At 40.2% G+C, this 19,572-nt stretch overlaps 2 protein-coding genes across 2 annotated transcripts in view; both read right to left on the reverse strand.

Moving 5' to 3' along the window:
• Positions 1 to 1,968, reverse strand: part of LOC137406699 (E3 SUMO-protein ligase RanBP2-like) — a 31,534-nt gene extending 29,566 nt beyond the window's left edge. The window contains exons 1-2 of the mRNA XM_068093313.1: positions 1,804 to 1,968; positions 47 to 259 (exon numbers count right to left, since the gene is read on the reverse strand). Coding sequence (XP_067949414.1) covers positions 47 to 259; positions 1,804 to 1,968 — 378 coding nt within the window. The remainder of the gene's footprint in view (positions 1 to 46; positions 260 to 1,803) is intronic.
• Positions 1,969 to 9,711: 7,743 nt separating this feature from the next.
• Positions 9,712 to 19,056, reverse strand: LOC137406700 (uncharacterized). Its single transcript, XM_068093315.1, has 4 exons — positions 18,264 to 19,056; positions 17,655 to 17,808; positions 11,944 to 12,020; positions 9,712 to 9,857 (listed from the first exon to the last, which is right to left on the reverse strand). The coding sequence occupies exons 1-4, from the start codon at positions 19,054 to 19,056 to the stop codon at positions 9,712 to 9,714; spliced, it is 1,170 nt and encodes a 389-aa protein (XP_067949416.1).
• Between the last annotated feature and the right edge of the window lie 516 nt (positions 19,057 to 19,572).

Below are 19,572 nucleotides of genomic sequence, written 5' to 3' on the forward strand. Positions count from 1 at the left end.
AGAAAAATGAGGACATGATTATAATAGAAGATCTGTACTTTCGCACCGCAGTGATTTTCATGCCAGAACAGAGATGGTGGTTGGCAGCTAGTTTCAACACCTGATCTCTTCTCATAATAAGTCGGTAGGCGCCACTTTGTGGATTGCGCAAGATTTTCAGCTCACCAACTCCCCTCTCCTTCCATTCACCATCTCCCATGCGGAATAGTTTACTCCGTTCTACAAATATCTGCTCCTCTCCCTCTTCACCAGTTGTCACCTAAGACACAATCGTTTGAAACTCTGTAATGCTATCATGACTATACGTTAACAGCCATATCTTGCTTACTTTAATAAAGTGGAAAACACATGAAGCAAAAGAATTGTAACTTAATTTTTATTATGAAAGAATATTAACTAATGGAATGTTTTATTACAACTGTCATAATTTGAGGAGAGGAACGTCGAAACATGGCTGAGTTGTAGTACAGATTACGTAAATAGAAATAAGGGTATTTCCATGTTTGAGAGTGATAATCATAACTCATGTGATGGGATGGGAGGGATATCATCAGATAATAGAGTGTAGCAACATGTTTCATATTTTGTGAGTGGAATGCTAACACAGTAGAGGGTGTTATAACTCGAGTTGAATAATAATGCGGAGCAAAGATATATATCAACATTGAATAATAAATAGAAATAAAAAAATAAAGATAACAAGGATAAAGGTAAAATAATAAAGAGATAACGAAGATTTCTATTTGCACGACTGAAACTAAAAAATAACACTTCTTCATTGAATGGTCAAATAATTTGCAACAAGTCTGTAAGGGCATCATAAGCACTCTTGCAACAGAAACAAACAATCTTTAACTCGAAACTCATTGACAATTTCCTATGCGTATCAACAGACAGAAATCAAAACTTAGAAATCAATTTCTCATTCTTGCCGTTGAGAAATTGACATGGCTGAAAATGGATCTCGATGATTATTTGATTTCTAAGAGACGGGTGGAAACTGATATTACCTTGGTTACAGAGATAACAACTAAAAAGCCACATACATGTAGTGATGAATTTCTTTAGAAAACATCTTCAATATTTTCATGTTTTCATTAAATTCCATGTACATTATTACTCAAATTTGTTCTACTTAGAAAATCATAAACGACTTTATTTTATGTGTTCAGCTTTCGCAGCCCTCATAACAATATATATTCATTTCGAGTTTGACAGGCCTGTTTTACTTCACAGCATTTTTCAAAATCTAAAAGTGCTGACTTTTAGATAGTTTTATAGGAGTAGAGAGCTAACCAGTGAGTATAACATCAGATACATACAAACATACATACATGATCAGAGTATATAATCAGCCAGTATAAAATAGTGGACTATCTTGGGCTGCTGACCAATACAGGAGCAAAACATTTAACATACTTCAAACATAATAAGTGGTCTAAAATAGAGAGTGCCAATAAAAGGAGTGACCGATAGATTGAAAGTATGGTAGATGTTATAGGTTAATGTCATTTAGGAGAGTCTAATGTACATAACATACCAACTATGAACAGTCAATAAAATTTGAGGTCAAGAAGAGACAGGAATAATGAAGATGGGCAAATAATCACTGCTAAAGTCATGAAGAGCGATAAGGAAATGTGGGTCAATAGTTAGATATCCAACAGACCTACCTCAACAAGGTCATGAAGAGCTATAAGGAAATGTGGCTCGATAGTTAGGTATCCAACAGACCTACCTCAACAAGGTCATGAACAGCGATAAGGAAATGTGGGTCAATAGTTGAGTATCCAGCAGACCTACCTCAACAAGGTCGGGCAGAGCAATGACTGGAGTAAACTCGGCATTGCATTTCTCCTCAGTATTCCCCTTGCTAGGGGAAATCAGACTCAAATCATATTTGCTTTTGCTGCTCAGAGGTGTTTTCTCAGTTGGTCCCAGAAGCGGGGCTGAACTGGACTGCTTCATATCTGCAACATAGCGAAGCTCTATTCAAATCTGAGTCAATACTTAAAAACCTTTCACATAATTTAGTTACTACTTGAGCCATTCATAAGGGCAGCAAACACAAAACTGTGATCCACAAAATTAGGAGGACTTATACAACCAACAATAAAAATCTATAATGTCAATGCAGTAGGTTGCGGGCATTACACTTGAGCACTTTAAACAACTTCTATACATAAATAAAAAATAGTTGATACTTTCAGTTTGTTCCACACCGCGGAACCATAAACCCTCTCAAAACAATTAGAATTGTTGAAGTTTTCTGCTGAGTCTAACTGTAATTCATGTTCGAGTGTTGTTTATGTATTCAGAAAAAGAAAGATTTTTTTTGATTATATGAACAGGCTTGAGCCAAGTTATTCTGTTTGTATTAAAAATCTTGCTACTCGATTGCGCCATGTCCAAATTTGCATTGCTTCAGAGTTTCTGAGCTTTTCACCTAGTGTGACACTGAAAATTAAATCAAATTTTTGCCTGATTTTAACCGTAAAATTAATGTCGAGTGCCACTCCCAAGTATCAGAAGCAACCTAGCTAGCAGCTCACTCGTAGAGTGCTTCAAAAATGATTATTTTTTACATGGCGAGCTCCATGGAGCGCTCCAATCTGGGTCAGCCCTGCTTGAGCCACGTAACAGTTTAGTTCTCTCGAAAGAAGAAAAATAAACAGAATAAAGTTTACACAGTATGTGAGACTCATTAGATGACAAAAAATTTATTTCAGTCAGGATTAATCTCCTACTGAAACAAGTTGTAACCCTTTATCTTGAATTCGCATGAGGAGTGGCGCTGGTTAATGAAACCGCAAATGTTTAGTTAAGTAGCCAACTATCTACTGAGCTAACTAAAAACTTTAATGCTCTGGACAACTCATTACTACTTTAGTGGTTGCTTTTGTCAAAAGATTTTGTAGAAATTAGTTAAAGACTCGTTATGAAGACAAATCCCACATGTAAATAATTATGATGCATTGCTATTGCACCTAAGTTTTTTGGAACATATTTCTCAAGAATTCAAATCTATTGTCCTTTTTACAGAAATATCATATCATTATTGCACTATCCCCCAAAAATAGCAGAGCTTAATAGTATCCACATCGGTTCATTTTTATCAAGCTTAGTTAAATATTGCAGTTCAACTGTTTAAAAATATAAAAAGTTGTTTTTTATCAATATTTTTCTTTATTTGCAAATGTGAAATATTGAGGAGGCAATAGTAAAAGCGCGTATGCAAAAGGGTTTTAGAATAGATTAAAATGGAAAGAATTATTAAGCTACTGTAGGGGGTCTTACCACACAAAGCTGTCGTCAGAATAGTCACTTTTAAAATCACTGTCGTCACTTTTAAAATCACTGTCGTCACTTTTAAAATCACTGTCACCTTTTTCAAGTTGGTAACCAAAACAACCTCTTTCTTCACATTCGTTATTTTAATACAAATGTCGGGATGTCGGGGTGTGATATCATCGACTCGGCTCGCGAGAACTCCGGCTTGACCGGAAACGAGAAAAGGCGCGAGACCGCTGAGGAAAAACCGGTCATCGCTCTCTTACGACTAGAAGCTCGGTGAGTGTTAACGTGTTTGTTTTGCCTCCTGCTAAGTAGATACTTGTTAAGAACCCACTAAACTAGATTAGCACTAGTTTACATGGTACCACAAGTGTTTACTCACAGGAGAAGAGTAATACGTTTGTGATTGAGCTAAGTTGTACGATAGTGTAGTGCTAAATTAATACGATAATACAGTGATAAGTAGAGGTGAGTATATTGAATTGTGTTGGACAATTGTGGAGTGTGTAGACGCTCGGCGAAGTGCATTGAGGTGTGGTGACACCATAGATACACGAACGGATCTCAGTTGACCGTTCTACCATTGATACTGTTCAGTAGATTCTGTTGTAATTTTTCGAATTAAAATAGAATTATGGCTGGAAGAAGGGTGGGTGCAAATATTTTTGCTAGCTTGCCTGCGCTAGAAATTTTGGCTACTGATGTATTCGGTAGCTGGAAAAAGTTTAGCGAAGAGTTTACCCTATGTATTGAAATGAAGGACTTTGAGATGGGGGATAGTGAGGCTACGGTGGAGGGGGAGGCCGTCGTGGTCCCCAACTTCACTCCTAGGGCTCAGTTGCTGGCACTCTTAAAAGCCATAGGCCAGGAGGGTAGGGAAACCCTAAGATCGTTGGGTTTTGAGTCCAATAACCCGGACTCAACATTCAACCAGGCTTGGGGCCTGCTGAGAGGGCATTATGAACGAGAGGAGAATGTCTACGTCAAAACCCAAAAGTTTGTTTCTGCGAGACAACTTGCGGGAGAAGACAACATGGATTTTCTCCTCAGAGTAGAACGGCTCAGTAGGCAGCTCGATTTTGGTAGGAATGACGATTCACGTAGGAGCTTTGCCCTAGTCATTGCCGTGAATGGACTGCGTGACATAAAATTGAGTAGGGAATTAATGGCCCAAAATGATCTGGATTGGGAGAGGTTGACGAACCTTCTTCGAACCAGAAACGTAGCGCAAGAGGCTTCAGAGATGATCGCGGCGGAGTCTAGTTCGACTCGACCTGTGGCCGCCCAACTTAGTGCGACACAGGATGCTGCGGTGCCGACCCCAGGGGCTCGTGTCTCTTCGGAGGCGACAGGCGGTGGGGCACATCAGCGTGTCAAACAGGAAGTTGGCGAGGTACGGAGGCGAGAGGACCGGGACGGTTGGCAAAAGAGAAGGGATGGTAGCAGAGACGGCTACAAGGATCGACAACGTCAAGGGCGTTACGATGGCTACGGACGCGGCTCTAGCAGCCGTGAGGGTAGTCAGGAACACTTTGGGCGTCGTAGTGGCTACAAAGGCGGCTCTAACAGCCGGGAAAGTAGCCACGAATGACGTTATCGCTATCGCCGTTATAGTGTTAACAGCGATTCAGACGACCCCAAGGACCGTGTGGGCAGGAATAGTTACCGGCGGAGGCGCCGTGACTCTCCCTACCGGAGAAGCGATGACTGTTGTTATGAGTGTGGCGCAGTGGATCACTTTGTTAGAAATTGCCCCCAAGTTAGATGCAATGTTTGCAAGAAACTTGGGCACATGGCAGGTGCGTGCGGCAGACCAAACAGGTGCCGTACATGCGACGGCAAATATCATGTGGAGAGCGAGTGCCCCTTTAAATCAGGGAAAGACCGCAATAGCGATAAAAAGGTCAGGCTAGTTTCTAACCGGGACTCTAGTTGACTGGCTGGTGATTTCAGACTCGCGCTCTCGGTCCATGGCCAAGACGTTCCTTTCTGTCTAGACACTGGGGCGGATGTCACTGTGTTGACAGAGGGAACTCAAAAGTCTTTGGACTTGCCGCTCTCTCCTAGTTCCACAATTTTTGTTGCCGCAGGTGGAAAGAGGTTGAGTGTGGCAGGAGTTGCTGATATTAAGATCAACAGCAAGCGAAAGTCCACTAATTGCAAAGCACATGTGGTGCTAGGTGCTAATAGAAATTTATTGGGAGCACAAGAAATTATAGACTTAGGTCTTTTAGCAATTGTCAATGCTATAAACATTGAGGCATTTGATCCAGTAAAGGAATTTTCTAGGCTCTTTCAAGGGCTAGGAACGATGCCAGGCTTGTTTAGCATTGAACTAAAGGAAAACACTGAACCTTATCATCTTTTCTCTCCGAGGCCTATAGCTGCCGGTCTTTATGACAAGGCAAGGGCTGAAATAGAGAAGATGTTAGCGCTGGGAGTTATTGAGTCAGTAGAACAACCAACTTATTGGTGTTCGGGACTGACCATAGCTCCAAAACCTAATGGCGCTATTAGGATGTGTGTAGACCTTACCCACCTCAATAAAGGGGTGAAAAGGGAGACATATCCACTCTCAAGGGTCAGTGACATGTTGTCAAGACTGGCCGAGGGTCGGATTTTCTCCAAGGTCGATGCAAATTCCAGATTTTGGCAAGTCAAGCTCGACCCTAAGAGCAAGCTACTGACGACGTTCATCTCTCCATGGGGGAGGTATTGCTTTAAACGAATGCCCTTCGGCATATCGTCAGCTCCTGAGTATTACCAAAGGGGCATGGAAAAGATATTAGGCCAGATGGACGGAGTTATCTGTCTAATGGATGATGTCTTAATCTTCGGTAAGGATGAGACCACTCACTGGAAACGGTTGAGAAAGGTTCTATCCAAGATCGAAGCTGCTGGAGTGACACTTCGCGAAGACAAATGTGAATTTGGCTGTACTTCGGTCAAATTCCTTGGACATCTTGTCAGCGCTGAAGGTGTAAGGCCAGACCCGGACAAAGTAAAAGCAATTTGTCAGTTAAATCCCCCAGAAGATAAAAAAGCTGCTAGGCGCTTCATCGGCATGGTTAACTATCTCGGCAAGTTTTCCAAAAAATTGTCGGGTTTAGCTATACCTATTTATGCAGTGATGGGAGCGCGCAGCATGTGGCTGTGGGGCAGTAGTCAACAGTTGGCTTTCGAACAGATCAAACGGGAACTGTCACGAGCCCCTGTGCTATGTGCATTCGACTTGAATAAGCTGCATCGCGTGTCAGCAGATTCAAGCCAGTATGCTCTCGGTGCTGTGCTATTACAGCAGACCGAGCTGAATACTTGGCAACCAGTCGAATACGCTTCACGCAAATTGACTGAGGTCGAAACTAGGTATGCAATGGTCGAAAAAGAAGCGGTGGCAGTCACATGGGCCTGCGAAAAATTCGATTATTACCTGGTAGGTCGGTATTTTGAGGTAGAGACAGACCACAAACCTTTAGTCTCCATCCTTGGTGACAAAGATCTGTCTAAGCTACCTGTGCGGGTGCAACGGTTTAAAATGAGGATGATGAGGTACGGGTATTCAATTTTTCATACCCCAGGACCTCAAATGTACTTAGCAGACACACTGAGTCGGCCTAGCGCCGCTAGCAGTGAAAACATAGGTCACTGTTCCGCAGTGGAACAGTACGTCGAGACACAGGTTGCAGAGATGCTAGACCCGTGTAGACGAACTGAGTTGTTTGACGCCACTCGGCGAGACACAACATCCAGAAAATGTTTGGAATACCTTGCGAAAGGGTGGCCAGACAAAAAGAAATTGGATGCAGAGCTCGCAAAGTTGTATGGTAGTCGTGATACGATTACGTCATACCAGGGTCTAATTCTGTTCAAAGGCAGAATTTACATCCCGAATGAGTTGAGGTCCATTTACCTGGCACGGTTCCATGAAAGCCATCAGGGGATCGAAAAGATGCGAGTAAAAATGAGGCAATTCACTTGGTGGCCCTCAATGAGTGGTGATATAGACCATTATGTCTCTCGATGTAATATCTGTATTAGACACTGTTCTATCAAACACCAGCCCATGGAGCATGCTCAGCTTCCTGTAGCTCCTTGGTTGGAGATTGGGTGTGATGTTATGGAACATCAAGGTAACTTGTACCTAGTCATGATAGATTATTACTCCAGGTGGATCGAGGTACCCCGGATTCGAGCTCAGACTTCTTGTCTTGTAATCCAGGCAATGAAGCCGGTGTTCGCCAGGCTGGGGGGTGCCAAAATTAGTCAGGAGTGATAACGGACCATGTTTTGCTAGCCAGGAATATCGCAACTTTGCGCAAGCATGGGGTTTCCAAATAGCCACCAGCAGCCCAAGGTATGCGCCATCCAACGGACTAGCAGAACGGGCAGTCAAAACCGTCAAACGGATGTGGGACATGTCAATGGACAAGAACAAATCACTCCTCGATTACCGATCAACACCCCTCAAATCGGGTTACTCCCCGAGCGAGTTAATGTTTGCTAGATCGATCAGGACAACGTCGGGAAAACCCGTTCCCCGAGTTGTAGACTACGATCTATTTGAACATAAAGAACTCGAAGCCAAAGAGGCTAAGCGTGAGAAATGGAACGCTAAACACAGGGCGAAGCCTCTGCCAGGCCTCCTACCGGGGCAGCGGGTATGGGTTAATGCTCCATCCGATGTCGGTAAAGAAGGGGTTGTAGTCCGGGCGGACAGCTCTCCGGAGAGCTATTGGGTTCGCGTAGGACAGAGCGACCTTCGGCGCAACCGCAAGCATTTATTTGTGCTTTCCGACTCTGATTGTAGAGAGGATGATTACCTTTTCATACACCCTACCAGTGTGGGGAATGCCGAAGAGGCAGCCGTGAGTAAAAGGGTCGTAGATAGACCAGCTTTTCCCACTTTACTAACCCCTAGGGTGCCTAACTCTACTAACCCCGCTTTGACTAGAGATAACACTGGTAATGGGGAGAACGCAATAGACGACGAGGCTCACGCCAGTAGTGATAACTCTTATAACAGTGGCACTAATGCTTGGGGGGATGGTATCTGCAGCAATGGTGGTTACAATAATACGCTACCTGTTAACCTGAGTACAACTGATAGTGTAGAAAGCGATCTAGCTTTAGATACCTTATTTTCTGACCGCTTAACAGAGGGTGAGGCTTTGCCTGACAAACCTGCAGAAGCGGGACAAACCAGTAGTAGCAGCCGGGTTGCAAACCCCGTTGCTCAGACTGGTGACAGAGTGACCAGAAGTGGTCGGACTGTCAAGACAAAGAGGCAAGATGGGTTCCTCTATTATAAATAGTGTTCTCCTTTTGTAGATTACTACGTTCTACTACATCCAATCTACGATCCAATTATGAAGTGTCCCAACACACACTGTAAGGAGGCAGGAGATCACCTGGGAAAGGACTGCCCGAGATGCTGGAGATGTGGGGAGACCTCCCACGCGACCGACCGGTGCTCCCGCGTCAGGTGCAAGAAGTGCAGGCAGGAGGGTCACGAGAGGAAACGGTGCCCCCGCATAGTCTGCAACATGTGTGGGGAAAAGGGCCACACAGTAGAAGTCTGTCGGAACGCGCCGAGAAGGAGAGGAGGAAAGCCCTCCAGGCCTCCAGTACCTGCGGGCAATCCTTCAAAATCAGGACAGGCCCCAGGTCAACGAAGGGTGGAAAGACGGGAGGAAGGTGGGAGCAGGCGGCACGCGACATCCCGTACCCCGTACAATCCACCCGTAGCCAGACAGGCTGCAAGTGCCACCGATGTCTTCACCTTGGAAGACATCCAGGCCATGATCAGGGGGGGCTCCGGTCCCCAGACTGATTTCGAGGGAGATCTGCGGACCCTCAGAGAAGAACGTGCCGCACTAAAAAAAGTGGTACGACAGGGAAATGAAAGAGCTGGAGAGACGGGAGAGTGAGCTCCACGCAAAGAGGCGGGAGCATGAGCGAGTTCGCCCTCTTCGGGAAGTTCTAGCCTCGGCTGGCTCCCCTAGTCCCCGGATGGCTTCCCAGACACCCACGTCTCAGACAACACCTGCCGCTACCGCCATGCCACCGCCGTCCCCTGCCAAGGACAGCAGCGAGGCATCTAGTGGAGACGATGGAAGAGACCACCATAAAATAGAGAGCCTTCCGTTGGAAGGAGGCGGCTCCACGTCCTCCGCCACAGCCGGAAACCCCGTGACAGTAGACCGCGCTGAACAGGCGACTGCGGCCGGAAACCTGCTTACAGGAGACCGTGCTGAGCAGGCGACTTCAGCCGGAAACCTGTCCACAGGAGACCGCGCTGAACCAACCAACAAAGCCAGAGACCTTCCTCTAGAAGGAGACTGTGCGGAAGAGAAAGAAGACATGGACACCGCCAACGAGGACCTGTTGCTCGGTCCAGGCGAAAGCGCAGTGTGAGCTTCACAAGGGGGAAGCCACGTCGGAGAGATTCCAGACTCTCGGCGACATTTGGAGAGATCCCAAACTCTCAACCCTTTTAAAGGAGTTCCCAGACTCCTTTTTCCGAAACCTCGTGTTTCCAAGGATACCCTTAGTACCAAAGTGCCCTAGAAGCAAAGTAGAATTACCAGGCTCTACTCACAGAGACGCCAGACTCTGGGGGGAAAACTCAGGTTTACCCATGTGCACTTGAGAGTGCAGAAGACCAGCAAGTAGTCGCCTACAGGCTATACAGGCTGCTGAGGGTTTGGCCTCACGGGATCTCCCAGAATCCACTGAACACCCCCCGTAAAAGATCAGCACCAAACAAACAAAGAAGATGTGATATCATCGACTCGGCTCGCGAAAACTCCGGCTTGACCGGAAACGAGAAAAGGCGCGAGACCGCTGAGGAAAAACCGGTCATCGCTCTCTTACGACTAGAAGCTCGGTGAGTGTTAACGTGTTTGTTTTGCCTCCTGCTAAGTAGATACTTGTTAAGAGCCCACTAAACTAGATTAGCACTAGTTTACAATCTATACTGGTGGCACAGGGTTGCGTTAAAAATCTCAAACTCGCTCTGTTTGAACTTCTGCTAACCAAAAGCATGGCTCAACCAGCGACCTTCACAAACATATTAGTGATGTTTGGGAGCGTTGCTGATTACTCCGTGAAGAGTGACAGCCGTCTTAGGTTTTTAGAGCTATATTTCTTGTACTGAAAATAGACCGAGATTGTCTTTAATAATCACTGTCAGTCACACTCTTGGAAACGGATTTGATGTCAATGTCGTCACATTTCATTGCTTTAATTATTTGGCGGTCTATAAATGCTGGGCCAGGTGCTTCAAACAAAACTAGTAAAGTTTCGGTTGACCATGGTGATTTATGAACAAATAATAAGTTAGTAACGGTACGGCTACACGAAACAAAATTTCCGTTGGTTCTAACCAAAACCACGAAATGATTGAAACACAGAATTATTCTGCGCTGCTAGAATCGTGCTAGCGAGCACGATCTCAGCAGCTTTTGCAAATGGTATAGTCCAAGAGACGTGTAACGACACACAATAAAAGTCTATGTGCAAATCAACATAGTACACACGATGCAACTGCATAGATTGCGTTATTGAATGTATTTATTGTTTGGACACTATAGCGACAATTTGTTTATTTTTTAATTATATTTCCTTTTTAGCAGCAAAAGTTTTGTGGTAGAGAATGTTGACATCTCTAGCGCAAACAAGTCAGTTGCATCGTATTTACTATGGTAACTTTCTGTAATATTTTTCTTGTGTGTTACATTATGTTTTCGGACTACATATTTCTTAAAATTTGCTAGAGTCGTGCTTGTTAACCAACAATAGCGCGACTTGAACAGTTACATTGTGTGTTCTATGTTGAAACGCTTTCGTATTTTTATTGTGTGTCGCGATAGATTTCTTGGACTATACTAATTGCTAAAGCTGCTAGAATCGTGCTCGCTGATAATTTGTTTAATATGTTAAAAGCGTTTCGTCGACGAACTCGGTGGGCATGCACAGCTCAAATAATTCTGTGAATTTCGACCGATTAATTCTGCGTTTTTCGTGATTTCGGCCAGAACTCAGAACCAACAAAAAGTTCGTTACGCGCAGCCGTACCTTTAGTAATCCTACTTACGCAAACCTCGTCACCTATATTGATAAATGGTCGTCTCGTCTGTCACTTTTTAAATATCCCTGTCGTCTCGTCGTCAGAATCGTCACAAAACATGGGAGGACCCCCACTGTATAACACATGTAGTCTCTAGTTCTTGGGTCTCTAGTCGCACCTCCTTTACATTGTAAGTGAGTCACGTGGATGACAAACACTGACAGATACACGGTCACCATAAACACTGGCTTTAGCTTGTGTTTCCATGTAATATTTTTACCCAAACATCTACTCGCCCAAATATGGTAGTGCAAACGAGTCAGATTTGGCAGTAGGTCGCCTTACGGCAACAACTCAAGCTAAAGTGATGAAACTGAAAGACCATTTCATATAAATGTTGAATATCAGACACCTTTTCACAAGCATAACGTACATTTGTAGAACGTCAGTAAAAATTTGTAAAAATAGCAAATACCTTTGAATTTGCATCACAAAGTTCTTTGTTCATTCACTAATCACTATAAAGTAGAGCAGTCAAGTGGGAGCTGATGATGAATATACCTGATCAGGAGCAGTCATACCTGATTTGGGAGAAAGCAATCCCTGGCTTAAGTTCGTTGTAGGTGGTGTGAAGACGAATGGAGAAGCCTTGCTGGTGCTATAAAATTAAGAGCATGTGTATAAGAGTGGAGATTTACAATATCCATCACTCATGCCAGTCAAAACAACATCTAGAATTCCTAAAGAAGACACTTCCGAGGTTCACGATAACAACAAAAGAATGAATAATAGAATTATCCTGTCCTATTATTTAGACAATTATTATTTAGACAATAGATATCTCAATTCAGCATTAGATTTGTAGTTTTATAGCAGAACTGGAGGAGCCGCTGATCACAGGGTTTTAGTAGGGCTATGAAGCAATTACTTCTATGAGTAGTGACAGTTCTTTATATATGATGGAGGGATAACTCTTTATACATGTAGGAGTTGTCCTAAGTCTTAATTCACACATAATAAATCAAAGGTGATTTGATACAAGAAAATGACTAGCCCATCACTCTTATTTGTTGACTATATGAGCAAATCATCATGGCATTGTTATAGACTACTTTAAAAAACCAGTCAAACGTTCACTTATGCATTTTTAATATACAAGTATATTTCATGTATCAAATCAAAGGTGATTTGATACATGAAAATGATTAGCCCATCACTAATATTATTTTTTAATAATATGGCTAAATCATCGTGACATTATTATAGACTACTTTAAAAAACAGTCAAAGCTTCACTTACGCATTTTTAACATCTATACAGTGCATCCTCAGGATACGATTACCCTGATATACGATTTTTTCACCTTACAAAGTTGGTCATGGTGAGATTTTCACCTCCTCATTCGAATTTTATTTCACCATACGAATTCCAGAAAATTTTCGCTTAAGTTCAAATTTGGCAGTCGGTGTGCTTATTACGTACGTTGAAATAACAAAGACGCCGAAATGCGGTTTGCTGAAAACATTTTCACAACGTTTAGAAGAGACACGATGACCGACATTTCTCAGATCAGCAATCCACATTTGAAATTTGGTCAAAAGTACACAAGCGAGAGCAAATATTCATTTTTAGTGTTATACTCCCTTTTACTACATATAAACTTTTATTCTGCATGCGTGATAACCACAAGCATCTATATTTAGCTCATTAGCTATGGAATCTGAGATCAATACAAACGTTACAAGACGAAGGAAAATGATTTCCATGACAACCAAGTTGGAGGTCATAAATAAATGGGAAGAAGGCACTCGTATTGTTAATATTGCCAAGGAATATGGTCGCAATCAACAATTGCAATTATTGTTATTAAAAACAAGAAATCCGTTGAAGCAAGCACAAGGAGGAGCTTATGACTGACGACATGAAGAAGTATGAGGACAGGAGAGACAGAAAAACCTACATTGGCAGAAAAATTTCAAGTGTTTAATTTACTAATGTGGACTAGTGCATAAAAACATTACTGTACAATGTATATGTATATATAATGTATATCATTAATTTATCTTCTTTGTGTGGCGTGTTTTGCATGTTTTATTCATTTCATTTCATGTTTTATTTATTTCATTTTGATTTTATGTTTTAATTTCTTGTTTAATCATGTTTTTAAAGGTAGGCCTGTTCTCTATTACGTAAATACAAATCATCATATATATGTAACTCATTTATAACTAGCTACTCAAGATAGTTGACGCATTCACATTACTTTCTAAAACTTGCTAAAGCCCTGCCCTCTAGGGTAAAAATACGTACAAACTTCTGTATGTATGGTTACATTGATTCTTGTGCACATTTTATACAAAACAAACTACTGTACAACCTTCTCTGGATTCTTTTACAAGCGTTAGCTAGCAATTTTCTGCATTGCACCAGCATTTACGGTGCACCAGCAAGCATCATCTTCAATAAGTGATCAAATAGGCTTTCGACATTGCACCAAGTTAGCTTGTTTTCTTAGAGCATCCTCTGCACCAGCAGGAAAGCTGTGTATTCCTGGCCATTTCTGTTTTTCAGGACCCAAAAGTGGTACACTTTTTCTGTTAAAGTATTTTGAAAAAATTTGTCAGGATTAAACAACTTCTTTTAGCCTGCTAAAAAGATTCCATTTCAGTACGTATTAAATTTATTTTCAAGTTTACAGTAACATAATTAGCATTGATACGTCTGTGCATCTTCTCTGCTCGCTACATGTACAAGCTCAAGTTATGTTACTCCAACGGTATGTACTTCCTGTGTAGTAAATAAAATTTCATTTTGCTTTTTGATGGCCATTAAATGGTCGAGTGTGCGAGAGGCCACTCTCGATACCTGCATCGCTCAGTCTTTCTTATTGAATTAGGTTGAAAAAGGTTTTAACCAGACAAGCTAGATGTTATAGTCAAAGTGAAGACAGGAACTGATAAAGAATAAAATTTCGTGATAAAAAGTTGAAATTCAGTAAAATAGTTAAAAATACATACTAAAAACCTAGTTTTAAGTGTGTGTTCAGTAAGCTAAACTTATTTGAAGTGAATTCAAAGTTTATGTTATACGTACGTCTTGAAAGTAAGAACTTCTTACCATACGTACTGCATTTGGCACCCACATTATAATGTTGCATTTTATTGCAGATCATAACCATTAAAATACACTAAATACAATACAGGTATTATAGGTAACTAAAGTTGCTGAAGTTAACATAATACGTGTATTTTGTTACTAATTTTCAATATGTACACATTTTTATAAAATTTTGACGATTTTTACCAGGGGATGTTTGCATTGTATAATTACAATGGTCTCTATACCCTTACATACGAATTTTTTACCATACGATGCCAACCCTGGAACGGATCAACATCGTATCCCGAGGGTGCACTGTATATATATACATGTCTCAGTGTTGGTGCGTAGGTGTTTCCAGATATAGCTGTAGCTGTATAATCAGATATGCTGATTATTTTCTACACGCAGATGTAGAAAATAATCAGCATGTCTGACAGCTGTAGCTGTCAGACATGCTGATTATTTTACCAATGCGGTCACACGTTACGATGCCCTTGTTAAAAAATATGTTTCGTAAGGTTAAATTACTATATCTGGGGTCAAGGCCATTTCTTGTCACGCGGAGAATTATATTGAAATATTTTGAGACTGAAATATATGCAACACGATGCTTCTTCGTCTTTTTTTCATTAGGGCAAATTTGTTCGACCCACGAAATCAACAACAATTTATCTCGAACTTAAAATTTGGCGATCAGTGTATTGATTATATACGTTATTAAAGGATACGCGTCACTGAACTCGCCATGGCGAGTTATACGCATCCATTAACCGGTATATCCGGTAACCGTTTTAATAAACACCATTCGCTAACGTAAATGATAAAATTTCTCTTACAAGTTTGAAGTTTACTAAAATACATACTAAAACGTCTTTCAAGTATGTGTTTAGTAAATTAAATTCATTCAAGTTAAATTCAGCGTTTAGGTTGCATGATTGTCTCAAAGGTAAGAACTCTCCATGTAGTACATTGTAATGTAAGATCTTAGAGATCATATCCACAAAATGCACTAAAGTCATTGTAGGTACCTACTGTATAGTTACGAGGGTTAACATAGTATTTCGGTACTATTTTTAATGATGATGACTTAGATAATGCCAATGGGTTTCTATACCCATTATCATTATGTACGCCTATAGCCTACAATATTTTCGCGTGCCAATTTTCGCATGCCAACACTGAAATGAGCTGAAATCATATAATTGTATACCAAATAGCTTTTAATTGTAGTCGTAGTGAAATAGACTATATTTAGCCATTACTCTCTAATGAGTTCACATTTACATTTAAACACCTTCACATTTTTATTTGTCCTTCTAATGTATTCCAACAAAACACTTTTTTCAAGTTAAGAAATTTTAAACTTACAGTTGTTTGAAAACCTGTACAGTTGTTTTACTTATTTTTAATTTAGTTGTCCTGCACAAAACCTTTTCAACATGATATGAAGTTTGAAAGTTACAGTTGTTTGCCAATGTTTGAAAACCTTTACAGTTGCTCTTATTTTCTCTCTTAATTTATTTCAACTACACAAAACATTTCTCTCATGATATGCAGTTTGAAAGTTAGAATGGCAAATGTTGTTATATGTTAAATACAAATCAATTTTCTGTCTAAAGACTTTTTTTATTACCCGGGCAACGCCGGGTAGCACAGATAGTAAAACATAAAATTCGTCTTCTCATGCCAAAAAACTTGTAAAATTTAATTTGTGCGCCGCAAGTAACATGAAAAAGAAAAAATTTAATTAAAAGAAGTTAAAAAAGTTTAACATATTCAGTGTAAGTTGAAGTAAGTTACACCGCCTATTTCTTAGGCTTCTGTTCCTTGGATAGAGTAATAATAAAACCTCATCGTACCGACTACTACTTCAGTAATTTACTACTGATTACATTTCAGTTTGTAAATTTACTTTTTGAACACATTTTCTTTAATGCTATGTGTAACTATTGAAGCATTTATCATTATTTGCAAGCTTCAAAATAATCTAAACAAAAAACAATATTTTTATACGGATATTTGCTGCAATTTATGACCAAATATTAACCAGAACCAATTAATTTGTACCTGCATCAGACTAGCGAACTAATTACTGTTCCAAACACCTTCAAATGTACAAGTATGTTTGAACATCCTAACATAGCGTAGATTCTAAAAAAAATCTAATCTACTATCACAAAAGTCAAATGGTACACCAATGATCTGGTTGAAAAAAGTATTACGTATATTTTATAACAACGAGTTATTTATATATATCTTTTTTATTTATGAGTATCCTTTGAAATAAAATAAAGCTTCACCTTTTCTTTTCAGAATAAACTTTGTTGATGAGGGAATTAAAAGCTGACACAGCCCAAAAAACAGAAGCATTCTAAGAGCCAGAAATTTTCAACTTGGCAAAATTTGTAATCTATACCTTAGATGATGAAGCAATAATTGATGAGTTTGTTTATCAATTTAGTCAATCAATTGTTTAGCAAATAAGTTTGATGAAGAACATCGAAATGGAAATAAGTGTAGCCTCATGAATGTCTTTTTAAAAACAAAGAAGGTCTTGATTGATTAGTAAAGTAAATAAAAAACAACTTATTTTAGTGATAATAGTTCATGGCAGGTAATTTATAGGTCCTGTAATGTACTAATGAACAGGACTTTTACATTTCCGAAAAATTCACGCTAAAAATAGATTCGCTGTAACGTGCTAGAGGTACATCTTTCCAAAAATACAATTTTTATGATTGCTTCAAGCATTCTAAAATGAAATTATTATTCATCATAATATATTTTTGTTTATATATTAAGTGTCTGCTCAAAAAAATTTATAACAATAAATTTGAACGTTTATTTTTAAATGTAATTATAAATAAACTTTGTGTAAGGTGTACCTTTTCTTTTTAGCAAACCGTCACGGAAGAACTGAGTAGCTGAAGAATCTTACTTGAATTGATAGAAAGCGAACATACAATACCTTTCAAAAGCTATTGTAGCTTGTCCGATTTGGGTCTCGGGTTGCTTTAAGCGGAATAGAGCTTCTTAGACAAATTACATGACCACATTTACAACTTTTCTATACAATGGTCGCCTGTCATTATTTGACCTAATACAGTTCGAATAATGTAGTAACGGTGTAAATATGGATCACGAGCTACATACAAAGACTCATAAAGCATAGGATTTGATAAGAACTAACCTGGCAGTGCTTGAAGGAGTGCTAAATGTGAAAGCAGCAGCAGATGAACTGCGAGATGTTGTAAATCCAGTGAATCCTGCAAATACAGATGGCTTGCTCGTTTTTTCTGTATCCTCCGACTTGTTATCATTACCGGTAACGACTTTGGGAGGGGCTAAAACAAGGTTTATGTCACAGCAACGCTCCAAATACTATAGACTATTGACTATAACAATGCCCAAATATAACACTGTAAGTTACTGACAATAACAACACCTCATTATAAAGGTAACACTGTATAGTACTGACAATAACAACAGCTCCATTATAAAGGTAACACTGTAAGTTACTGACAATAACAACACCTCCATTATAAATGTAACGCTGTAAGTTACTGACAATAACAACACCTCCATTATAAAGGTAACACTGTAAGTTACTGACAATAACAACACCTCCATTATAAAGGTAATGCTGTAAGTTACTGACAATAACAACACCTCCATTATAAAGGTAACACTGTAATGTACTGACAATAACAACACCTCCATTATAAAGGTAATATCAAGGTACCGAAAATAACAACACCCCGCAGTAAAGAAATCGCTGTAAGCTAACAGAAACAATCACCTGTGAATGAGAATCTTTGCATGTTGAAGCCTGTCGATGCCTTACTACTAAAAGCGTCCTCAGAAAGAAGAGACCGGAGAAGAGAACCATCTGCTGAATCAGTGGTACCGATGGTTTTAGAAGGTTGAGCAAACGTTGTAGAAAATGGTGTGGATGTCACTTTTGACCCAAACACAACTGAAGTTGGTGTGTCAGTAGAAGTCTTAGCAGTAGACATGTTGGAAGTGCTGGTAGTAGACGTATCACTAATAGCCTTAATTCCAAATACACTGGGAGTGGTGCTCAAAGGTTCTGCTCCCAACAAATCTGGAGAAGTAGTTGGAGGCTTCAAGGTGAGAAACCCAGATTCTAACAGACTGCTACTGCTGGTCGGGGGCAAACCTTCAGAAGTCTTAGCTCCGAACAGACCTGAAAAACTGATACGAGGATTATTAGTACTTGTGAATAGAGTGGGAGTACTGGTAGGTGTATCTGTAGGAGCGCTACTTCTGAACAATCCAGCAGTGTTAAATTCAAACAGACCAGTAGAGGTGGTGGCAATGGAAGTTGTTACACCAAAGAGGCCTGGGCCAGTACTAGCGCTCGTGATAGCCTTAGAACCAAACATGCTGAAGGTGCTAGTAGCAGGTCTGGAAGTCGTATCAAACAATGATGGAGCCGAGGACACTGCGAGAGCACCTGTTACTTCTCTGTCTGGTACCACTCCAAATATTGATGTGCTTTTGAGCGGTGCGTCGCCAAACAAAAATCCCCTAAATATGAAAATTGTGTGCAAGACAAAAGCAATACGCATAGTAGAAACATTTATATATGCATCTTTAACTAATCACATGCTTTAATACAAACTGTTGTTTGCAAGCAATAAACGGTAGCATAAATGGTAGTCAATTTCACAAAAGAAAAGACAATTCCAAAAACTAATAACATCCAAGCACCAGACAAGTTTAAGAAGTACATGTATTTAATAACAAAAATGTATTTAATAACAAAAATGTATGTGCATGCTATTTCATTTAAAACTGGCACATCATATCAATTTAAGATTTGGTAGTTTTTCATAATCATAAAAAGAAATATATGAAAAACCAAAAGAGACGCTTCAGTGTAGAAATGTCTCGCCACAAAAACACTTGAATCTCTAAAAACATAGGGTAATGTGATGTCACTCAATGACTAAGCGCATATAATCAAACTTGGGCAACGGTAAAATGCAACTATAGAAAAGGAAAGGCAACAAACACGTTGAAGTTTAATATTTATTAAAAGCATTGACATTGTGGAGGACGGGACAAATACTAGCCATATTTTT

The sequence above is a fragment of the Watersipora subatra genome, chromosome 10, assembly GCF_963576615.1.
Source record: "Watersipora subatra chromosome 10, tzWatSuba1.1, whole genome shotgun sequence".
Lineage (NCBI taxonomy): Eukaryota > Metazoa > Bryozoa > Gymnolaemata > Cheilostomatida > Watersiporidae > Watersipora > Watersipora subatra.

What these genes read in the sequence shown, in the direction of transcription:
- LOC137406700 (XM_068093315.1), bottom strand. Translation starts at nt 19,056, where the DNA reads ATGCGTATTGCTTTTGTCTTGCACACAATTTTCATATTTAGGGGATTT. An exon ending in GCAAAGATTCTCATTCACAG is followed by an intron (nt 17,809 to 18,263) that starts GTGATTGTTTCT and finishes ACCTTGTTTTAG; the next exon opens with CCCCTCCCAAAGTCGTTACC. An exon ending in ACTCCTTCAAGCACTGCCAG is followed by an intron (nt 12,021 to 17,654) that starts GTTAGTTCTTAT and finishes TTAATTTTATAG; the next exon opens with CACCAGCAAGGCTTCTCCAT.